This window comes from Penicillium solitum, assembly GCF_028829755.1.
Source record: "Penicillium solitum strain IBT 25940 chromosome Unknown utg000009l_segment0_segment0, whole genome shotgun sequence".
Lineage (NCBI taxonomy): Eukaryota > Fungi > Ascomycota > Eurotiomycetes > Eurotiales > Aspergillaceae > Penicillium > Penicillium solitum.
This window is the reverse complement of record NW_027072128.1, coordinates 1563918-1585901: the sequence shown is the minus strand read 5'-3', so window position 1 is coordinate 1585901 and position 21984 is coordinate 1563918. Positions and strand designations below refer to the sequence as shown.

General features: G+C 42.5%; 5 protein-coding genes across 5 annotated transcripts; 3 read left to right on the top strand and 2 right to left on the bottom strand.

The window, feature by feature from the left end:
- Positions 1-233: 233 nt before the first annotated feature.
- N7455_011693 (E3 ubiquitin-protein ligase RNF103) lies at positions 234-2094 on the top strand. Its single transcript, XM_040960386.2, has 2 exons — positions 234-777; positions 861-2094. The coding sequence occupies exons 1-2, from the start codon at positions 629-631 to the stop codon at positions 2035-2037; spliced, it is 1326 nt and encodes a 441-aa protein (XP_040809186.2). The 5' UTR covers positions 234-628; the 3' UTR covers positions 2038-2094.
- Positions 2095-2734: 640 nt separating this feature from the next.
- Positions 2735-4148, bottom strand: N7455_011692 (DUF3844 domain-containing protein; the record flags this gene model as incomplete). Its single annotated transcript, XM_040960408.2, has 4 exons — positions 2735-3322; positions 3383-3526; positions 3585-3763; positions 3815-4148. 4 exons carry the CDS (start codon positions 4146-4148, stop codon positions 2735-2737), a joined length of 1245 nt encoding a protein of 414 aa, XP_040809194.2.
- A 581-nt stretch (positions 4149-4729) lies between these two features.
- On the top strand, positions 4730-6102 carry N7455_011691 (uncharacterized protein; the record flags this gene model as incomplete). The annotated part of the gene is made up of 4 exons (XM_040960412.2): positions 4730-4860; positions 4921-5234; positions 5285-5420; positions 5472-6102. 4 exons carry the CDS (start codon positions 4730-4732, stop codon positions 6100-6102), a joined length of 1212 nt encoding a protein of 403 aa, XP_040809191.2.
- A 913-nt stretch (positions 6103-7015) lies between these two features.
- Positions 7016-7520, bottom strand: N7455_011690 (cyclin-dependent protein kinase regulatory subunit CKS1; the record flags this gene model as incomplete). Its single annotated transcript, XM_040960403.1, has 4 exons — positions 7016-7052; positions 7104-7162; positions 7224-7368; positions 7417-7520. The coding sequence occupies 4 exons, from the start codon at positions 7518-7520 to the stop codon at positions 7016-7018; spliced, it is 345 nt and encodes a 114-aa protein (XP_040809142.1).
- Positions 7521-8459: 939 nt separating this feature from the next.
- Positions 8460-10369, top strand: N7455_011689 (bromodomain-containing protein; the record flags this gene model as incomplete). Its single annotated transcript, XM_065606733.1, has 7 exons — positions 8460-8537; positions 8734-8915; positions 8967-9228; positions 9293-9349; positions 9446-9791; positions 9858-9920; positions 9969-10369. 7 exons carry the CDS (start codon positions 8460-8462, stop codon positions 10367-10369), a joined length of 1389 nt encoding a protein of 462 aa, XP_065459899.1.
- Positions 10370-21984: the final 11615 nt, after the last annotated feature.

The following is a 21984-nucleotide window of genomic DNA, read 5'->3' as shown; positions in this document are numbered from 1 at the left end:
ATATACCTAACCCCTGTGAAACCCTGTGAAATTCGATGTATCTGAGACTTTTAAAAAGTACAAAGTCCCGTGATTTCCAGCCTCAGGCGTCAGTCTCTGCCCGCATGCATCCTTAAATCAGGACTGGCCTCCATCCTGCTTTGATCCACTTTCTATCTCTCTATCTCTCCATCTCCCCATCTCTACATCTCTACATCTCTCCATCTCTCCATCTCCCTCTCCCGTCTCTCTATTCCCCTTGTTCTTCTATCTCTCTTCACCTCGCTTAGGTCTCTTCTACTCATTTCTACCGATAATGATATGAGATCGACTCCCGGCATTCACCTTCTCTTCGCAGGAAGTTCTGTGTGTTCTGCTGACGGTCGATCATCTATCACAGGCCATCAAGTTTAATCTTCAAATATTCAGTCGCATGGGATACATACCCTTGGATTGTTCACATCCACTTTCTCGTCGTCTTGGACTTAATCTGCTGGAGTCTACCCCGAAATTTATCTACAGGGTTGCCCTGTACACACAACCCGAGGCATGAAGGATCGACACTGGGGCAACTGAGACTCCAACAATAATCAAGTGACCGCGTTTTGAGTGAGATCGGGGTCATTTTCCATATTCAATTGTAGTCGGAATGTCTTCAACACCAACATCAACCTCTAGCAGTGCTGCCACCACTACTGCTAGTAGCAGCGGAGAGGGTTCGGGTTCAAATAATCCTACAAGTTCACCTTTATTATTCTTCGTCGCTCTTGGATTTGGGGTTGTGTTCACAAATCTATGGTATGTCGCTTCATGCTCCCTCTGTCCAGACCAGCGAGCGAGCCTTCCAGTGTTCCAGGGATGACATCTAACGGTTATCGCAGGATCATCGTCGGAGTCAAGTACTGCTTTCGATATAGCCAACGAAACCGTCAGCTCCGCAGTGAGGAAGCGGGAGAGCCCATAGACTTGGTCACTATGCCACGACCTCATCGCAGGAGAAGGGAGAAAAGGCTAATGACAATGGATGAAGTCAACGGGCGGTTTCCACTAATCAAGTACAAAGTGTGGAGATCAACTCGCGCCAACCAGGGTCTTCCAACAGAAGGGGGTATCACCGCTCCGAATAGTAGACCCCAGAGCCTAAAAGATGAAAGTGATATCGTGACAACAGCGGCTGGAGTCCACACAGCGGCAATATCACCATCCACCGAGGGCCATGGACGAGTGGGTTCCAATGATACATCACAAATCCCCATTCAAGAGCTGCAAGATGGCCCTCCGGTGCAGGCTTTGGAGGAGAAGGGCCCGTCAGTATCTGGGATGCCTTCTGCTCAACAATCCAGTGGTGCAGGTATCCAGAAAGAGAAATGGCAGCATTCTTTGACCAACGAAAACATGAACATTAATCTTGAGGACCATGATGGTGATGCCTACATTCGTAATGCTGTTCCTGCTGATCTTCTGCCCAACCCTGGCGATTCTTGCGCGATTTGCCTAGATACCATTGAGGACGATGATGATATCCGGGGACTTGCGTGTGGACATGCTTTCCATGCCTCATGCGTCGACCCCTGGCTGACTAGTAGAAGGGCATGTTGCCCTCTGTGCAAAGCCGATTACTATGTCCCCAAACCCCGTGCACAGGCCGAATCACAGCCTGTCACAGATCGCCAGGGTCGTCGTACAGCCTCGACCCACCCGGATGCAATTCTCAGACCTCCTCGAGTCGCTTGGACTGGCGGCAGGGCAAATAGATTTCGGGTCCAGATGGGCTTGCCTAGCCGAATATTTCAATCGACATCGCCAGAGGAAAGAGACACATCTCCAACCCGAGAACAGCGTGTGCGGAGTGGGCGAGATCAACCTTTGGACTCAGTCCATGCCTCGGATTCTTCGAGTCAATCTGCCTGGTCTCGATTGATTCCCACTCGGCTCCGCCAGTTTCCCATCCATTTTCCCTTTTCGGGAAGACAACCACCTGCAGTTAGGACTTCGCCTGTGGATCCGCTGCCTTCAGAAGGACGCACACCTCGTCAAGTCGAAGCTGGTACCACATGATAGATCTTTGACTGCTATCCTTTTCATACCCCATCACGATTTGACTAATCTGCAAAATATTTTTTTGTCGGAGCCACATCTGGAATGTTGGCTGGAGTTTTATTTTCCTTGTTTATGAGTTGATATGTGTAATTTATCGTTTTCTTTTGCGCAACTTGGACTGGGGCGCATGTGGATCATAGGGACCTTGTTCTTGTTTCTTCTTTCGGCTGGAGATTTACGAATTGTCTCTTGTCTCCCTCTCACCCTATTTCAAGTTATGAGGAGGAACCTTGTTCTATGGTGCTTCTGGCCGCCACTGCCCACCCCCCCAATTCTTGGTCCATTTAGCAGGCTGAATGGGTTGTGCATTGGTTAAATATCTATCTATCTCTTGGTGCGCAACACCGGATTACATACATACAAAGTATTATTTTGTACATGCTATACAATACATTCTTTTGGTATAGCCCCATGCCCTCTAAAATAGTTTGCACCACCTTACATGTATGTACTGCTTGCTGTATAGATCTGGAAGTTCCCCCTTGATGTAGTGTAGGGAAGGGGTAATCAGAAACAAAGCAAAGTAAAACTTGCCTAAAGACTTGAGGGATGAATGAGGAAAAGAACATGAAGCCCTGACCCCCAAAAGGACAGCAAAAAAACAAAACCAAAAAAAACCGCACCCTAACACCTACACGGCTTTCCATATAATCACTCACATCTGAGACTTAGGACCTCCTACACCAGCACTGATAACACTGGGTAGCTCCTGTGAGCCCATACTGAAAAGCATTCCAATCGCACTACCAACCAGAATGATGGCAAGCAGACTAACACCCGCAACAAGGAAGAAAGGTGAGCTGATGTCTTTTTTCTGGCAAGCCGATCCACCCCACTGAATAGTCTTGGTGGTGCCATCGCTATTCTGAACAACACTTTGTTTGCATTGGCATGCATAACAATTTCCTGTCGTTCCCTCAACGCCCGAACCGTATTTCAGATAGCAGGAACCGTGTCCAGAGCAATTATTGGTAGATTCGGCGCACGATGAGTTTGAAGCATGACAGACAGGCGCTAGTGTCGACCGCAGCGCAGAATTCTGCGCCGACCTCCTGAAGGCATTTTGTTGGGTGACTGGTGCCGATGATGGTTTCGCACCTTGGCGGCTGAGTCCTTCTGATTTGACACCAGGGGGTAGAACAACAGTCGTGATTTCCCGGTTGCTGGTTGATGCCATTTTAGCTAGGTGAAGAAGCAATCCCTCTAGGAGCTTGGTTCTAAGAAGAGAATCACCAGACGCATTCTGCAATTGGTGGTGTGGAATTAGAAATCATTCACTAGTTAGGTAGGGGCAACTTGATACCTTGAAGGACAACTTCAAAGCCGAATCCTTGTGATCCTTGCTTATCCAGGATTCCACTGAATCAATCAGTGGCAGCGAGTCACGGGAAAGCAAATCAGACCCATCGGCAAACATGGGGTCCCTAGATAGGCATTCCTTGGGAGTCTGGTATAATTGAAAAATTAGCGAGGGAATGTGAAGTCATTAAAGTTGGCTTTGCTACCTGGGATGTCGATGATGTAGCCCTGCTAGCATTGCTGGAGTATGTACAGGTCTGTCCACGGTCCCCTTTCGCAGTGGGGCTGCTTTCAACAAAGGATTCCAGGAGATCAAATCCGATAAAGGGCGAGGAAATTTGTGGAATATGAAGATGGTTTGGTTGGGCTTTTTGCATGACAAGAGCTGCATGACATTAGTTAGATTCTAGTCAAGTGTGAGTCTGCTTCCACTTACCAACTTCCTGGTCGACCCCTTCCAGAATCAAGATGCTTTTCTTAAGAGCAATCCCCCCAGCAGCTCCCCCAAAGAGAGTGAAATCATCTTGAGCGAACTGATTCAAGTGGTGCACAGTGTCTGCATCCACCATTCCGAGGACCGATGCTACAGAGGACTTCATACGAAGCTCCAAAACAAGCCGGGCCTCATCTTCTGATATTGTTTGTTGTTGGAGACTACCAGATAAAGAGGTTGCAGTCTTAGAAGGAAAGGTGAAGATTGTAGCATCCAGTGCATTTGCTTGCAATGCACCTGTTAATGCCAGGGCAAGGAAGGCAGACACCCAGCGCATATTGCTAAAATCGGGAGGGCCGGAGATAAGGGCAAGACTATTTTGGCAGACGTGGCGATGCCCACATCAAGATTCTCCTCTGGGGGTATCTGGAGATTTGTTGGGTACAACGGCGAGGAGTCAAGGACAGAATACCATTTGGTTACGGACGACTTGGGGGCATCCGATAAGATATCACCTAAGGTGTCACGTGGTCTAGTATGTACCTCGACTAGTTACCTGGGGAGTTAAACTAGTTATTTACTTGTACCTGTAACACCCATGTCATGGATTTTATGGCCCATGACTCTGTTCTGGTAGTAATACTATTGATCCTGAGAGTCATCAAAGGCAGCTAATTATCATGGATATGTACACACGTATGTATCGTGTACATATAACTATGGTACCTACTGAGGTATAGGGCCGGGCCTGCACCGCCGCATGTTACATAATCCACCAAACCGCCGAGCCCGTTGCCATTGACAAACTCGCAACACAAATCCTCGTGCATATCAGGCCTCAAGGATTCTGTCCATTCCTTTTTTTCTAAATTGAGATGATACTCTAGTGAGAATCATTGTAGGGATTGGCTTTTCCCAATGCTCCGGCTCAGGTATCTGCTTCGAAGTCCTCACGCACGCTCGTCTCTCTTCAGTCCTACACACGCTCGTTCCAACTTGTCAACCCCAGAAAATGTGCGACATGTGAGGTTTAGGCGGCCTTGGATTAGGTAAGGAACCATGTTTGAAGTCAACCAGGCTTTGGTTAGACTGACGCAGAATTCCCTCAGATCGTTCATATCAAAATGTCTTCTGTATGGCACCGCATTCCACCTCTGGAGCACATTCGTGCTAGTACGATTTGACGACGATACCGACGATGCCGATATAACCCCTGTGGCCAACTCTGAGGAGATAGCCTCGCGTGAAACCTCCTTAGGAAGCGGCGAAACCACCGGGAAAGAGGTCGAAAACGAGAGTATGCTGTTCATACCGCTTGCCTGGTCTCGGTTGCAACAAGGCGAGCTATATGCTACATCGGATCCGGAGTGGCAAGAATTTGTGAAGTTATCCAAGGATCGGAAGAAGCTTCAGAAGCTTAGGGGTAAGAAATCGATTCAATCCCCGCTCATCATCATTCGCTTACGAGTCTAGATGAACTTGCCACAATCGTTCTAGATAATGCGGGGAGGCAGATGTCACAGATACTCGGGGAGCCTCTCTCCCTCACCGGATTCTGGCTTGTTCATCAATTTCCAAACCGTGCCCCTCCTGGATATGTGCGATCGGGGTATGTGCTCCTACTCTCTAAAACCTCGGTTCTTATACTGATAGTAGACAGGGTGGAGATTAAGAACGACAGTATATCATGGGTCGCAAAGCCAATGGACCCCGAGATAGGTGATAGGTTACAGACCTTCATGAAACCAGTTCATGTTGCTCTAGCAATCAGAGATGCGTATCTAGTACTATTACTAAGGCAACTGGATCGTTTCAAGAAACCTGCAGGGGAGTCACTAGATGCATTTGATTTCTTGAATGATTCTTCTGCCGCGCCCGGTGACAAGGGAGGGAACTGGATTGGCCGAAAAGATCAATCTGAACTACAACCACCCCTGACCGATGGGCTCAAGGAAAACATGCCGCCTAATACCGAGAATCCCAACTACCATCCATCCTCCCTTATATCTTTGTTACAGCGGTTGCCATTACCAGACCTCGGCCCAGGTTCAGATCTACACTTGGCGTCACAGGCATTCAAATTACGATTGAACCATGAACGGGCCCAGACACCAGGGTCTGCTCGCCGAGGATCTTTCTTTATCACGGGTCCAGTTGGGTTGAAGGGGCCTAATGGGTTTTGTCGATTTGAGGTGAGAGGCGAGTATGATCCAGCAAAACGTGAATGGCGAACTGTGGAAATGACGCTCAAGGATCTGAACATGAGGAGACAGAAGGCATTAGGACGTTGATCACATATACCCAGAATTTTGAAGAGTTCTCATGTTAGGGCCTAAAGCATATCGGTCTCCTTTCAGTTCCACAGAATGTGTATTGAGTTCAAGGCCCTCCATCTTGCCCTCTGTATGAATGCTATACTATGTAGATACATACTTTCCACTGTCATTCAAGGAACCGACCTAAATTCGAAACCACTCCTACATTTGTGTATAAGCAGCCATGGATATGAGGGTTATTAATACTCTGTGCCCGTGAATTGCCTAGGTGTTCATATCGTAGGAATTGAAAGGAAGTTACTTGATTTGCTAACCATTAGTGAAAATGCCCAAGCAAGCAACTAAAGCTGAAACCCGAATAGCCAAGGACATCTAGTAGATGGTTCAGGTATGCATCTATCTGTCTGCCCCCTTTTGCAAACACTTGGTTTGTTTTCCCCTCCAACATCGGCTAGAGGAACCAAGCAGAGAAGGTCCATGTCTCGCCCACAGTATTCTTCCAAGGTAACCTGACTAGGGATAGTATTTCAAGATGCTCACATCAAGTTCAGGGAGTGGAGAAGCGCAGCAGTAGCAGCCTCGCCGCTGTCCAGTAAGGAGAATGACTGGCCAAAAACGGGATTTGATGATCACGCTAGCATAGTCCAGGCAACCGTAACAGGACAGACGTTGGTCTTCCGTATGAGATAATAGAGAGAAGGGGGGGAGAGAGAGACAGCCTAGTCTAGCGTGTTAATGAAATGCCGGACAAGGAGAAAATGAAACTTGGTCTCATTCCAGAACTTCAATCATGAAGCTTTTGTGAACGCTAATGAGGAATATTGCGAACGCGCGTGTGCCCACCATGAACGAACATAAAGGAACATAAAGCAATGTCTTTCTCAACTGCTCATATTTCCAAGCACAACGTCGCCAATCAATGACTAACCTATTGTTGCAGAGGAGGCTGGTAGTTAAGAGGGCGCCTGTAAGACAGTCAGTGACACAGCCAAGGGAGGAGCTCGCAAATAACCGACTTGAACAATAAGATATGAGGTTCGGGTTCGTGCACCTCGTAATGCTCCCATCCCAAGCTCTGCGCGCGCACATTGTTAGAACTAGAACCCATGCACATCCTCGAATTATGTTCAACATACTTGTGTAATACCCAGGGCTCGCCATTCCTCCTCCCAAAGCAGTTTCAGAGTTCCCTTGGAGCTGTCGAAGTAGTCTGTGGGGATTTTTTTGAGCATATTCTTTGGGAGCTGCACATGGCGATATTCGAATTTGTCATCGTTGTATCTATATGGAGTCAATGGAAAGTCTATCACAATGGCATGAGGTCCTCACCTTGCTGAGTAGTGAATAGAGTCCACAAATTCATCAAGCTTCTCGCGCTCCGTCTCCAAGAGGAGACGGGGCTTCTTGTTGCGCCTAGCTGGGTCGATGTCCATTGGGATAGTAGATTGAGAAGGTCTCTCAGCTATACAAATTGTCAATATCAGCCTCTTTCATGTGTTGTAGTAACAAGGCCAATAGATAAGTAGCCTGGGGATGTGGCTCACAATGTGGCTGAATGATTATCGCATGTAGCGACAACTGAAACGTACACTCACAGGACTCCTGTAGGGGCCCTAGGGTTGTGTAGGATGACTTGATATTGGGGAATCAAAGTACCGAGAATGGATTATCAGGTGAGAGTAAGAGTGTGTGACGCGATAGAGAAAAAGAGTAGGTGTAAGTTGTAGAAACAACAATCACCGGACTTGTTTTGCGGGACTCGGGAAAATAGTGGGGGGGAGGGAAACAACCATTTTTGAGTGCCTCAGGTGTCAATCCAATCGCGACTGTTTTAATCACGTGATTAAGATCAAGTTATGCATGCACAATACGTAATTGGTACCAAAGTTACTGCTGTGTAAAAGACCGTACATGAGATTTCAAGTTGTTGTTTCAACAGATACTACCTGGGTACTGTGTACTATGGGAGTACACATACCAATTGAAATATTTAATTGTTGATAGCTGTAATTAGGGTATCAATTAGGACCATTTTGTACTACTCTACCTATGTACATACTAGTTATGTATGTAAGTATATGTACGGAGTAACTGAGGTCTGTATGTACGAACACCTGGATCCACCAGTCTTACTTAAGCCGAGATGACCCCGTGGACGCGTCTGCAACACGTCCCGAGATGAGGAATGTCTATGCGGATATCTCCCTTTGCCATACTCTCTCTTATCACTACTTGTAAATTCTTTCAACCAATTTGACCCTCTGTTTATTAAATTTGTATTTCCAGTTCACCTGTGGTCCTTCAGTCACAGATTACTATCTTCAATGTGTGACTCGACTCGCGACTCGGGACGTTATCAGAAGTAATCCAAGATGACCTCAAAACGACGGGCGGCTGCCGCAGCTTCCCCAGATATGAAGTTTCGTAGAACGAAACGCCAAAAGGTATCCGTAAGTATCAGTTTGTTGCATCAATGCATATTGATTGGCCCTTGACACTTGAATGGAGGACAATTGCAACATTGTGAATATGGCAATTCGACCTACGCTATTCAAATGTCTATTTACTACCCTAAATCACTTCTTTGCGCATATGGACCGGATCGCATATTTCAATCGCTAATTCAAGCTATCGTGCGTGTGATAGGACGATGATCTCATGGTTCCCGAGTCCAATCGTGCGTCGTCGCATCTGGACTCAGAGCCACCAGAGGAAGCAGATCGAACCCCGGAGTCGCAGGCCGAGTCTGAGGCGGATTTTGAAGGTGATAGTCTTCAAACTGCACAGGACAAGATTATGTCCGAGTTGACCCGGCTCAAGGATTCGGAGTAGGTATCACTGATCCTGGTCTTTTGCGTAAGGCTGATGACCCGGACTAGTGGCGAGGACGTTTCTTACCCGTTCATTGGGAAACCAGACCGGAATCTGTACCGGGATTATTATGAGATCATTCAACATCCCGTGTCCTTACGGAGTATCCAAAAGAGAGTTCGTGGTACAGACAGCAGGAAGAATTCATCCAAAACCACCGCATATCCTACATGGCAGTCCTTCGAAGAGGAGGTCAGCTATGTATGGCGAAATGCTAGGGAGTATAACGAAGACGACAGTGATATCTCTATTCTCGCTGGAGTTTTGGAGGTAAGCCGATACCGCAATGCTCTTGCCATCCGTCCCGTTCGGCATGCTGACATTGGAGACCTAGAATCACTTCCACCGACGGGTTGCAGAAGCTAAAAAGCTTGTTCCGAATCCCCTTGAGGTACATCGAACCCTTGAGATGCCTCGCATCAAATTGAAAGCGGGCACTACCATGCCCCCAATGGCGCAGAGGTTAACCTTGAAAATGCCTGGGCAGAGCTCCGATACACTATCCAAAAACGATGGACACCCCTCAGATGTCACATTCAAGAACGAATCCCAAGGCAATACGCAAGAAATTGCCGGGGCTGGATTACCAGCAGGTCAAGAAATCAATAGGTCTCCTCGAGAATTCTCTCTTGGGCAATTCGACAGCCCCAGGTCAAGCACCATAACCACACCATCTGGTTCAGAGCAACAACAGAACAGTTCCATGAGTGCGCAGGGCTTACTGGACTCGATGTCAAGCGCAGCCACCGTGACAATATCCACTTCGCAAAATCCCCCCAATGCGTCTTTTGATGTCTCTTCGGATGTCCCTCGACATTCATCTTCCGGTTCAGGTACGTTGCGCTTAGTAGACATTTTGTCGCCTAGTCAGCTCCCAGCGCTTGCTAACCCCTTGCCAGCCCATTACCAGCCCCATTTCGGCTACTCGCCCATGGATTCGCTTCGAAGGCGATCAGGCCAAGGTTTGACTCCCACTGAGATTTGCGGGACTCTCGGCTAACTAAAGCCAGACCCAAGGATGGCTTTGATTAGTAATATTCGGATTCTTACACATACCTCTTTGTCGTTGCAACCGGACTTCTGCCTAGATATCCCCCCTTCGTCGCTTGTTTCACAACAGAATATCACAGTCCATCTTCCTCCGTCGCATAGTGTACTGACAGTCAGGCCTCGTTTAGCGGCTAGTACTTCCCAGCGACAGGTAAAGATCGTTGCACTCACGGGTATACAGCGCCTTCATTCATCTGGAGATGCAGCTACACTTTCATATGATGTCCATCTGCACCCTGGCATGACAAAGGTTGACTTGCAAGCTATTGCTGGGCCGGCCAGAGGAGTCCCGAAATCCGGCCCCCCTGGGTCGGATGTTGATTATGAACGTGTCACTCTATTCTTTAATCTGCTACGTTAACAATTATGTCGAATAAATAGTGTTTGTTTATCGAAGGGGTGATAATATGTCCTAGCTAGACTGCGCCAAAACCCGCAAACCCGCAAACCCGAAAAAACCCAACCCGCAAATGGGTCGGGTTTCGGGTCGACTTTCATAACCCGCAATGGGTTTCGGGTTAGCTTGGGTAACCCGCGCGGGTTTGCGGGTTACCCATACGGGTTACTAAACAGTGCAAACATAGGAAGAGTCGTATCTACATAAATTGTGCATTTCTTACCTATATCTTATTGTATTTCCTTTTTACCTTAAGAGGGTAAAAGCTCCTACAGCCCGCTCTAATTCCAATGTACCACTACTATTTCTAACGGCTATCAGAAATTCCTTATACGTGAAAAGCCACTTTAGCCTATACTGTTTCTGACCGCGGTCAGAAATCAAGCCTAAAACCTCCCTCGACTGCTACTATTATACTATATTTCCTATATATACTTAGATTGTAAATAACACAGTTATCAATTTGAAGCTAATGGTATTCCTATTTATCGTTATCCTGCCTTATTCGTTTCCGGGATCTAACAAATCCACGTACCTGAGTATTCCCTTCCTTAGGTATAGGTAGTGGGGCATCACACTCTGGTTCTTAATCATCGTTACTAGTTGATAGAGTAGGCTGCTCGGTCTCCCCTCTATTACTGATCTCTACTATTATCCCATCTTCCTTATTATCGCTAATCGGATTAAACTCGTATGTATAAAGACCATCATTCTACTCTTCGTTAGCTGTCTCGACCTTATCGCGAGAGAAGAATTCCTTCAGAAACGTATACTCGGCTTCTTCGAAGTCAAACCTCGATATACATAGGTATATCATAAGATCCTAAATAGTGTCGGCGTTAAGTCTACCTCGGCGGTAGTGACAAATATCCCGAGCAGAGTTAAACAGCCTTTCGACACCCGCGCCGGTTACTAGTAGACCTGGCTTTGAACCTCCCCGCGGTGCGAAGCTCCAGAACCTGCACCTCCAAGGGCACCGCCAAGGAACCTCAATTTTACATAAATATGCATAAATCATGACTTATAAGCAGAATATTTTCTTTTCGGGGTGGTTTATACATATAATTTTCTTGGCGGGTTGAAGGTCTGGATTTTGGCACCTCCTTGGCGTCTTGGCGGGTCGAAATGGAGGTGCAAAGCCAGGTCTAGTTGGGTCTGGGTTGGGTCTGGGTTTTACTGGGTCGTGTGGAAGACTAAAGCCTTCTCAGTATCCTTATAGTAAGTTATAAGCTTCTGTTCTCTAGCCTTTAAAGTATAAAGTATCGCCTTTTTCTAAGGAACCTTCTTCTGATATAGGCGCTTCTAGGAGTCTTTAAAATGTCTAAACAGTCTGTTATATACCTCGAACACGTAATAAATAGTGATATCCTTAACCTTAGATAGTCCGACTGTCTAAATATAAAAAGGTTTTGTAATATAAAGTAGGTATTTAACCTACCGCTACTCTTATATAGACTGCGGCACGATCCACAATATCCGCGGATATCCACAATCCATATCCGCAAACTGCGGATATGGATATTTTTTGATATCCAAGATCCGCAGCCTTGCGGATTTGGATATGGACCTCATATCCATTGGATATCTGCGGATATCCAATGGATATCAAACAATACAAACATGCCTAGACTCGTGACCTCAAGGGGTGTGCATTATTATTATACATTCCTGTGTATTTTTCGTGTAATACTTGGTACTCGAGGTTATTGAATATCACCAGGTAAACCGTAAGTATAATTTCTGACCTCGGTCAGAAATTATGGGTAGAAGGTAAAGTACTGTTCTACTCACAGTAGTATACAATTGGAATCTCTGACCACGGTCAGAAATTCAGTCTATGCATTTTTTGGGGGGTTTATGAATTTGAATCTTCTAGGCCCTATTTGCTATTCATAGATCTAACTGGAAGCCATCTGGTAACCTTGGCTGTTTTCGAATCCGCCCTGAACGGCCTAGCATACTCCCATCGACCGGCATCTCTGGAAGCTTATCATCCTCTTCAACAGCCTCGCATGGTCGTTTTTGAGGTTGTTTTCCTTTTGCCCGTCTACGTCGCTCAGCACTATCATCATCCGAGTCATTATCACCGCTCTCAGTGTGCTGGGTAGCCTCGAGTCCAGTCTCTTGATCCTCCTCCTCGTTATCACTGATAGGCTCCAAGACCTCAAGCTGTGGTAATGATCTCCGGGTTTGATCTAGCAAAGCAGCTTCACCTTGGGATAGATGCTCTTTGATAATCCCTAGCTCCTCTTGCCGAAGATCAAAGTTGGTAGCAAACTGATGTAGCATCAGGCCACGGATTGTACTCGGCTTCAATTGACCACGACGGTAATAACAGATGTCACGAGCACAGTTGAATAGTCGTTCAACACCAGCACCACTAGCAGGGATAGATAGAATGTCCCTTGCCATCCTAGCTAGGGTCGGGAAGCTCTTCTCATGTTCCTTCCAGAAAAGTCGAGGTTTCTGTCGCTCAATTCCACGAGCAAGATATCGTGCAATCTCGTCGTCATCTGGTTTTGCAAGCTCTTCCAATGGCTGGTTCTGGGATGCACAAGCAGCATCAAGATCACAGTCATCATTCTCATCAATAGCTACTCCAGAAGTCTCCAGTGCTGCTGGGTCATTGGTATCATAGGTAAGCATCTTCCTATATCGATCAAACTCTCGGCTTAGGACCTCTTGATAACGATTCACATAATCAATATCACCCTGCCAATCAGTCGAGGAAAAGTACCGGAGCTTCTTTGATGGAGAGAAGATTGTTGCTAGAGCATAGATGTCACCATAAGGCTCGTAGTCGGTGGCAGTGTAGTACTTGGAGAGCTTTTTCTTTGCTGTTTGGAGTGCCCGCAACATCCGTTTCTTCCAGATCACACCTTTATTCTTAAGCTTCGCCTCGGCTGCATCGAGATGGGAGAAAAGCTTATTATAGATGCTGTAGATATTGTGTGCGGTAATATCCTTTGTCTTTGACAGCATCATCGTGAAATCAAAGAAGGGCTTTGTCAGAAGAAGAAGATACTCGACTTGACGCCACTCTTCTGGATCGAGCTTGAAATAAAGATATTGATGATCAGTACAATACTGATCATAGAATGGCTGGAGCTTCTTGGCCCGGTTGAGCATCAAAAATGTTGAATTCCATCGTGTCCGAATATCTTGGATTGGAATCAATGCAGGCTCCGGCTGAAGGGCTATAAATGCCTCCCGACGTTGTGGGCTTGCATTAATAAAGACTGCTAGTCCTCGGATCTTCCATACTTTTATTAGTCTAGCTATTATAAGGATCTAGGGGTAGAAGATATACCTTTTTTAATGTATCTGTGATCTGGATACCGCCGGAGGTATTGCGCTTATTCTGGAAGGAGTGGGTTTTTTCCTCAGACCACTCTAACTCGATCTCTTTGTTGCTTAGCACTGCCTTAAGCTTCCCAAGAAGCTCATTCAGACTCAGCTGGATCACATGCGCGATGCATGGGACACGGAAGATTGAGATATCTGATGAATGCTGAGACTGAAGGTGGTCCTGGATACTCTGCATCAAAGTATTGTTGTTGGTTGCGTTGTCTGTAGTCACTAACAGGACACGATCCGAGATACCATGCTCTGTTAGGATCTGGGTCACAGTTTTACTGAGATTTTCACCAGTGTGGGAGCCATAGAGAGGCTCAAAGCCTAGAAGAACCTCACAGTAATCCCAGTTATGATCGATAAAGTAACCAGTGATAGCCATAAAGGCCTGCTGGAAAGGAGAAGTCCAGCAATCCAAGGCTATTGATAGCCGACACCCCTCTGGAAGTCTCTGTAGAATCCCCTTCTGGTTATTCTGGATTGTTATATCGAGATGACGTCGAATGGTTCGTGCTGATGGAATTGTAAGTTTAGTGGATGATTGTTGAGCAACCTCTAACATGCGGTGGAATTGGGGGTGTTCGATCACTCGAAAGGGCAGATGTGCAGTCGAAATGAATCTCAGAATAGCATCGGAGAGATGGTCTTGGGTGAATGATATGCTAGTAGTACCTGGCTAGATCAAAGTACTCAATATTAGCTGCTAAATTATAAAGAACTTGACTACTGTAGTAATGCCAGTTAAGTGCCCTGGTTAACATACCATTCTTTTGAGAAGCTGGTCGATTCTTGGGCCACTTTTTTTTGAACATGCTCCAGTTTTGAGGTGTACTGTCATAGGCGAAGAACCAGCACGCCGGAATCTTAGATGGCCAATCGTACAGAGACATGCCTTGCACATAACCTTCGGCTTTCCATTTTTGTCATTTGCAACCTGGTAGAAGCTATCCCAGATATCCGATTTGCTTTTTGATTCCCATCGAATTGTGTTCCTAACATCAGACTGAGATCCATACTCAGTTGTAAGCCACCAACTAACGAATTTATTGCGTAAGTCCTCCATATCATCACACATAGAATCAGATGGATATAAAACCCAGTGCTTTTAAAGGGGAGGTCCGACGCGAGTAAGGGATAAGGGCGTAAGGGTTAAACAAGTTAAACGAGTCGGCGATATCGATAGGACTAGTGTTTGGATACCCAAAAAATCGGAGAAGTTGTCAGGGTAAATCCGATCAGAAGCTAAATCCACATCTGAATTAGTGAACGAGAACTGTGATTGAGACATTAAGAAGTTAACAATTATAATATATAGTATAGTAGGGTGCTTAAAAGAATAGAGAGGCTTACATCTGAAGTAGTAGAGGTTTTCAGGGGTAAAGTAAGCGTACTAGGATATTCTAACTTAGACTTACTTTTGATGTGGTTTACCTAAATGATTGGCTGTATTGTATATTAGTGCGGATAATTGGAGGATATCCTACGGATTTTGAGGATATCTTGAGGATATTGAGGATATCTTGCGGATATTTTGTGGATATTTTGTGGATATCCACAAGATATCCGCAAGACCTCGAAACTCGCAAAGTCCGCATTTCAAGAACTTCTATCTCGGATTTCTCAAGTTCTAGTAGTCAGAACAAATTGAAAAAATAATCAGTAGATAGCTAGGACTCTCGGCTTTTATTTAAGCCTAAGGTTGAAATAATTCATCCAATAATAAAGGTTTTGATTTTCCATGTTCTGTTTCTTACGAAGTTTATCATTGTTAACAGTAGTTAAATATATATTTCTATATATAACTTATAACAAAATCGTCAATCTACAGCCATATTTACAACAAAACGTCGGACTAAGAAAACTACGACACTACCTACAAATACTATATAAGGAGACCTTCGATACATATCTATTTCCTAAAATTTCAAAGGGCCGACCGTTGATTAAAGGGGTTGGTTCTGTCAGGACCAAACATGCGTTTATTTCAACGGTAAGGAAATATTGGTAAGCTGCATTAAGATCATGTGACAGGCTACAAGGGGGAAAGTAAGCGAGAGTTATGCTAGTGCGGATATCCAAGGATATCCGCATTGCGGATATGGATATCAACTCATATCCGCAGTGCGGATGTGGATATCAACTCATATCCAATATCCGCAAATTGCGGATATAAGGATCGATCTGATATCCATTGGAGCGGATATGCCGCAGTCTACTCTTATATACTTAGTTGGAACCGAAGCTAGTTATATAGAGTATAGTACCTATTAATAGACTGCGGCATATCCGCTCCAATGGATATCAGATCGATCCTTATATCCGCAATTTGCGGATATTGGATATGAGTTGATATCCACATCCGCACTGCGGATATGAGTTGATATCCATATCCGCACTAGTATAACTCTCGCTTGCTTTCCCCCTTATAGCCTATCATATGATCTTAATACAGCTTACCAATATTTCCTTACCGTTGAAATAAACGTATGTTTGGTCCTGACAGAACCAACCCCTTTAATCAACGGTCGGCCCTTTAAAATTTTAGGAAATAGATATGTATCGAAGGTCTCCTTATACAGTATTTGTAGGTAGTGTCGTAGTTTTCTTAGTCCGACGTTTTATTATAAAGATAGCCGTAGATTGACGATTTTATTATAAGTTATATATAGAAATATATATTTAACTACTATTAACAATAATAAACTTCGTAAGAAACAGAACATAGAAAATCAAAACCTTTATTATTAGATAAATTCTTTTAACCTTAGGCTTAAATAAAAGCCGAGAGTCCTAGCTATCTACTAATTATTTTTTTAATTTGTTCTGACTACTAGAACTTAAGAAATCCGAGATAGAAGTTCTTAAAATACGGACTTTACGAGTTTCGAGGTCTTGCGGATATCTTATAGATATCCACAAAATATCCACAAAATATCCGTAAGATATCCTCAATATCCTCAATATCCTCAAGATATCCTCCAATTATCCGTACTAATATATAATACGGCTAATCATTTAGATAAACTATATTAAAAGTAAGTCTAAGTTAGAATATCCTAGTACGCTTACTTTACCCCTAAAAACCTCTACTACTTTAGATATAAGCCTCTCTATTCTTTTAAACACCCTACTATACTATATATTATAATTGTTAACTTCTTAATATCTTAATCATAGTTCTTATTCACTAATTTAGATATAGATTTAGCTTCTAATCGGATTTACCCTAATAACTTCTCCGATTTTTTGGGTATCTAAATATTAGTTCTATCGATATCGCCGACTCGTTTAACTCGTTTAACCCTTACGCCCTTATCCCTTACTCGCGTCGGACCTCCCCTTTAAAAGTACTAGGTTTTATATCTATCTAATTCTATATATAATAATATAGAGGACTTACGTAATAAATTCGTTAGTTAGTAGCTTATAACTAAGTATAGATCTCAGTCTGATATTAAGAATACAATTTAATAGGAATTAAAAAGCAAATCGGATATCTAGGATAGCTTCTACTAGGTTATAAATAATAAAAATAGAAAGCCGAAGGTTATATATAAGATATATCTCTATACAATTAGCTATCTAAGATTCCGGCGTACTAGTTCTTCGCCTATAATAGTATATCTCAAAACTAGAGTATATTTAAAAAAAAGTGGCCTAAGAATCGACTAGCTTCTCAAAAGAATAGTATATTAACTAGGGCACTTAACTAGCATTACTATAATAGTTAAGTTCTTTATAATTTAGTAGCTAATATTGAGTACTTTAATCTAGCTAGGTACTACTAGTATATTATTCACCTAAGACTATCTCTCCGATATTATTCTAAGATTTATTTCGACTATATATCTACCCTTTCGAGTAATCGAACACCCCTAATTCCACTATATATTAGAGGTTACTTAACAATTATCTATTAAACTTACAATTCTATTAGTACGAACCATTCGACGTTATCTCGATATAATAATCCAGAATAACTAGAAGGGGATTCTACAGAGACTTCTAGAGGGGTATCGGCTATTAATAGCCTTAGATTACTAGACTTCTCCTTTCCAACAGGCCTTTATAGCTATCACTAGTTACTTTATCGATTATAACTAGGATTACTATAAGGTTCTTCTAGGCTTTAAGCCTCTCTATAGCCCCTATACTAGTAAAAATCTCAGTAAAACCGTGACCTAGATCCTAATAGAGTATAGTATCTCGGATCGTATCCTATTAGTGATTACAGATAACGTAACTAACAACAATACTTTAATATAGAGTATCTAAGACTACCTTTAGTCTTAGCATTTATTAGATATCTCAATCTTCCGTATCCTATATATCGCGTATATAATCTAGCTAAGTCTAAATAAGCTTCTTAGGAAGCTTAAGGTAGTACCAAATAATAAGGAGATCGAGTTAGAGTAATCCGAGGAAAAAACCCACTTCTTCTAGAATAAGCGTAATACCTCCGGCAGTATCTAGATCACAAATATATTAAAAAAGGTATATCTTCTACCTCTAGATCCTTATAATAGCTAGACTAATAAAAGTATAGAAGATCCGAGGACTAATAGTCTTTATTAATATAAGCCTATAACATCGGGAGGTATTTATAGCCCTTTAGCCGGAGCCTATATTAATTCTAATCTAAGATATTCGGATATAATAGAATTTAACATTTTTAATACTTAACCGGGCTAAGAAGCTCCAACTATTCTATAATTAGTATTATACTAATTATCAATATCTTTATTTTAAGCTCGATCTAGAAGAGTAGCGTTAAGTTAAGTATCTTCTTCTTCTAATAAAGCCCTTCTTTAATTTCATAATAATACTATTAAAGATAAAGGATATTACTATATATAATATCTACAGTATCTATAATAAGCTTTTCTCCTATCTCAATATAGCCGAGGCAAAGCTTAAGAATAAAGGTATAATCTAGAAGAAACGGATATTATAAACACTCTAAATAGTAAAGAAAAAGCTCTCTAAGTACTATACTACCACCGACTACGAGCCTTATAGTAATATCTATACTCTAGTAATAATCTTCTCTCTATTAAAGAAGCTCCGGTACTTTTCCTCGACTAATTAGTAGGGTAATATTAATTATATAAATCGTTATTAAGAGGTCCTAAGCCGAGAGTTTGATCGATATAGGAAGATACTTACCTATAATACTAATAACCTAGTAGCACTAGAGTCTTCTAGAATAGCTATTAATAAGAATAATAACTATAATCTTGATACTACTTATATATCCTAAAACTAGCTATTAGAAGAGCTTATAAAACTAGATAACGATGAGATTATACGATATCTTATAGAATTAAGCGACAGAAACCTCGACTTTTCTAGAAGGAATATAAGAAGAGCTTCCCGACCCTAGCTAGGATAGTAAGGGACATTCTATCTATCCCTACTAGTAGTACTAGTATTAAACGACTATTCAACTATACTCGTGATATCTATTATTACCATCGTAGTTAATTGAAGCCGAGTACAATCTGTGGCCTAATACTATATTAGTTTGCTACCAACTTTAATCTTTAGTAAGAGGAGCTAGGGATTATTAAAAAATATCTATCCTAAGGTAAAGCTGCTTTACTAGATCAAACCTAGAGATCATTACCATAGCGTAAGGTCTTAGAGCCTATTAGTGATAACGAGGAGGAGGATTAAAAGACTAGACTCGAGGCTACCTAGCACACTAAAAGCAATAATAATAACTCGGATAATAATAGTACTAAGCGACGTAGACGGGTAAAAGGAAAATAACCTTAAAAACGACTATACAAAGCTATTAAAGAGGATAATAAGCTTCTAGAGATACCGGTCGATAGGAGTATACTAGGCCGTTTAGGGCGGATTCGAAAATAGCCAAGATTACTAGATAGCTTCCAGTTAGATCTATAAATAGCAAATAGGGCCTAGAAGATTTAAATTCATAAACCCCCTAAAAAATGTATAGACTAAATTTCTAACTATAGTCAGAGATTCTAATTATATACTACTATAAGTAGAATGTATTTAACCTTCTACCTATAATTTCTAACCTCGGTCAGAAATTATACTTACGGTTTACCTAGTGATGTTCAATAACCTCGAGTACCAAGTATTACACGAAAAATACACAGGAATATATAATAATAATACACCCCTTAAGGTCACGAGTCTAGGCATGTTTGTATTGTTTGATATCCATTGGATATCCGCAGATAGACCTGGCTTTGAACCGCCCATAGGTTCCAAATCTCAGAACCTGAACCTAACCTCTTGAGGTTAGGTTCTAAACTTTTTAACCTGAACCTAACCTTAACCTCAAGGAGGGTCGTTGAGGTTCAACCTCATGAACCTACATGAACCTGCATATACATAATTTTTCGACGCTTTTCCTCTTTTGGCTGCATAAACTTTTATAGCTGTTTCGTTGATCTGGCGGTATTTATCTGATTACTCTGTCAACGTGGTGAATTATGAAGAAATAATTATTTAGAAGTAAACAGAAGGCACAGTCATTAATAAATTACAAGTAATATTCGATGATATCGACGTGGTAGGTGGTCAATAGAGGTCATCAGCGAAATTGCATATAAAGATGCAGATATATATATTCTGAACACTATAGCCTATGTGTATCTTCACCAACAGAACTACAATTTATCAAGAAAACCACTAGGATATAGTTGAAATCCCATTATTTTTATATCAATCAAATCGTTATACCTCCCTCTATGAATTCGTCTTAGAGGATTCGGGTTAAATTATCTATATATATCATAAAGCTAGTTTAAAGGTTCTTATTATTGGACTTAGCCAATTTTAATAAGACGATTTTCCTAACTCGAGGTTAACCTCTAGGTTCTATGCGGGTAAGTTAGGTTAAATTCTAGGTTCTTTACGGACAAATAAGGTTAACTTTTAGGTTCTATGCGGGTAAGTGAGGTTCTCTTCTAAAATAATCTACCATAATAGCCAATTAGATATAGGTCGATGGATATAAAAGACGATAGATCAATTCTAGTGCGTAGAATAGGGTCAAACGGATCCCCTAGGAATATCGCGCATCTTTTCAAAAGAACTAATAAGTGAGTTCCTTATTCTCTTCCTCCTTAACAATTATACCCTCTACTAGCTTGCTAAATCTATTATATCTCAGCCCTCTGGCGCTTACGCGTCGTCTAGCTTCGATACCACGGACAGTTTACTATTCGACGCGCTCTAATACCTTCTCCCTAACGATTCACTATCCTAACGCGAAAGCTAGAGCTAAATACTATCCGAAGGCCAACTTGACTCAGTTCTAGACCTTCTAGACTATTAATCTCGCGTAGTATATCGGGTCCTAAGTACCCTACCGCGAATTAAGCCTAATCGTATTAACGAATTTATTATCTGTATACCCGAAATGACAGCGGAATTTGTAAAGTAGTGGCTTGATACTAGCTATAGCAAGTCGAAACGGATCAACTGGGATACAAACCTAATAAATCGTCGAGCAGAGTGCTAGAAAGGGTTCTAATAAGTTGCAAATGCTGAAGATAGCAAGCTAGGCGTTATGTGTAATAAGTGCTGTATAGTTCTTACGTATCCTACTACGAATCATACTAGAACGTTATCGATGCAGAAACATCTTAACGGTCTAAGGTGCCGAAAGTAACTACCGAAGAGGGGTACTAGTAGTATCTAATAATTGCTTAGTGACGCGGTATATTCTCTATAGTCTAAATCCTATATTTATACTAACAATGAATTTACTATTAAATAGGCCGAGAAAAGACCAGCGCCTACCTTTACCTAATAAGTATAGGAGCAGATGCTTCTTAATCTTATCACTATATCGAATTTACCCTTTCTATTCGTCGAGTATTAAAAATTCTGTGACCTCTTTTCCTTCGTACGGCTAGTACCCGAGCTACCTAGCTTTCTATCGAGAAAGGTGATTCGCGAGCGCCTCCGGGGTTTCGTACTATAATATTAATAAGAGACACTACAATTACTCCTATCTAGAGCAAAGCTATTACTCGTACTTAACTGTTGGACTTTATTATTCTATGACGCGTTTATAGCTATAATAGGATACTTCCTAGATAACGAATGGGAGTATCGCGAGGTCCTCCTTAGTTTTAAGCCACTTTCTGGAACTTATTCTGGCTTAAATCTGGGTAAAGTTATTCTCTAGATTCTACAGAAGTATAGAATCACGGATCGTATACTAGCGGTAATAACTG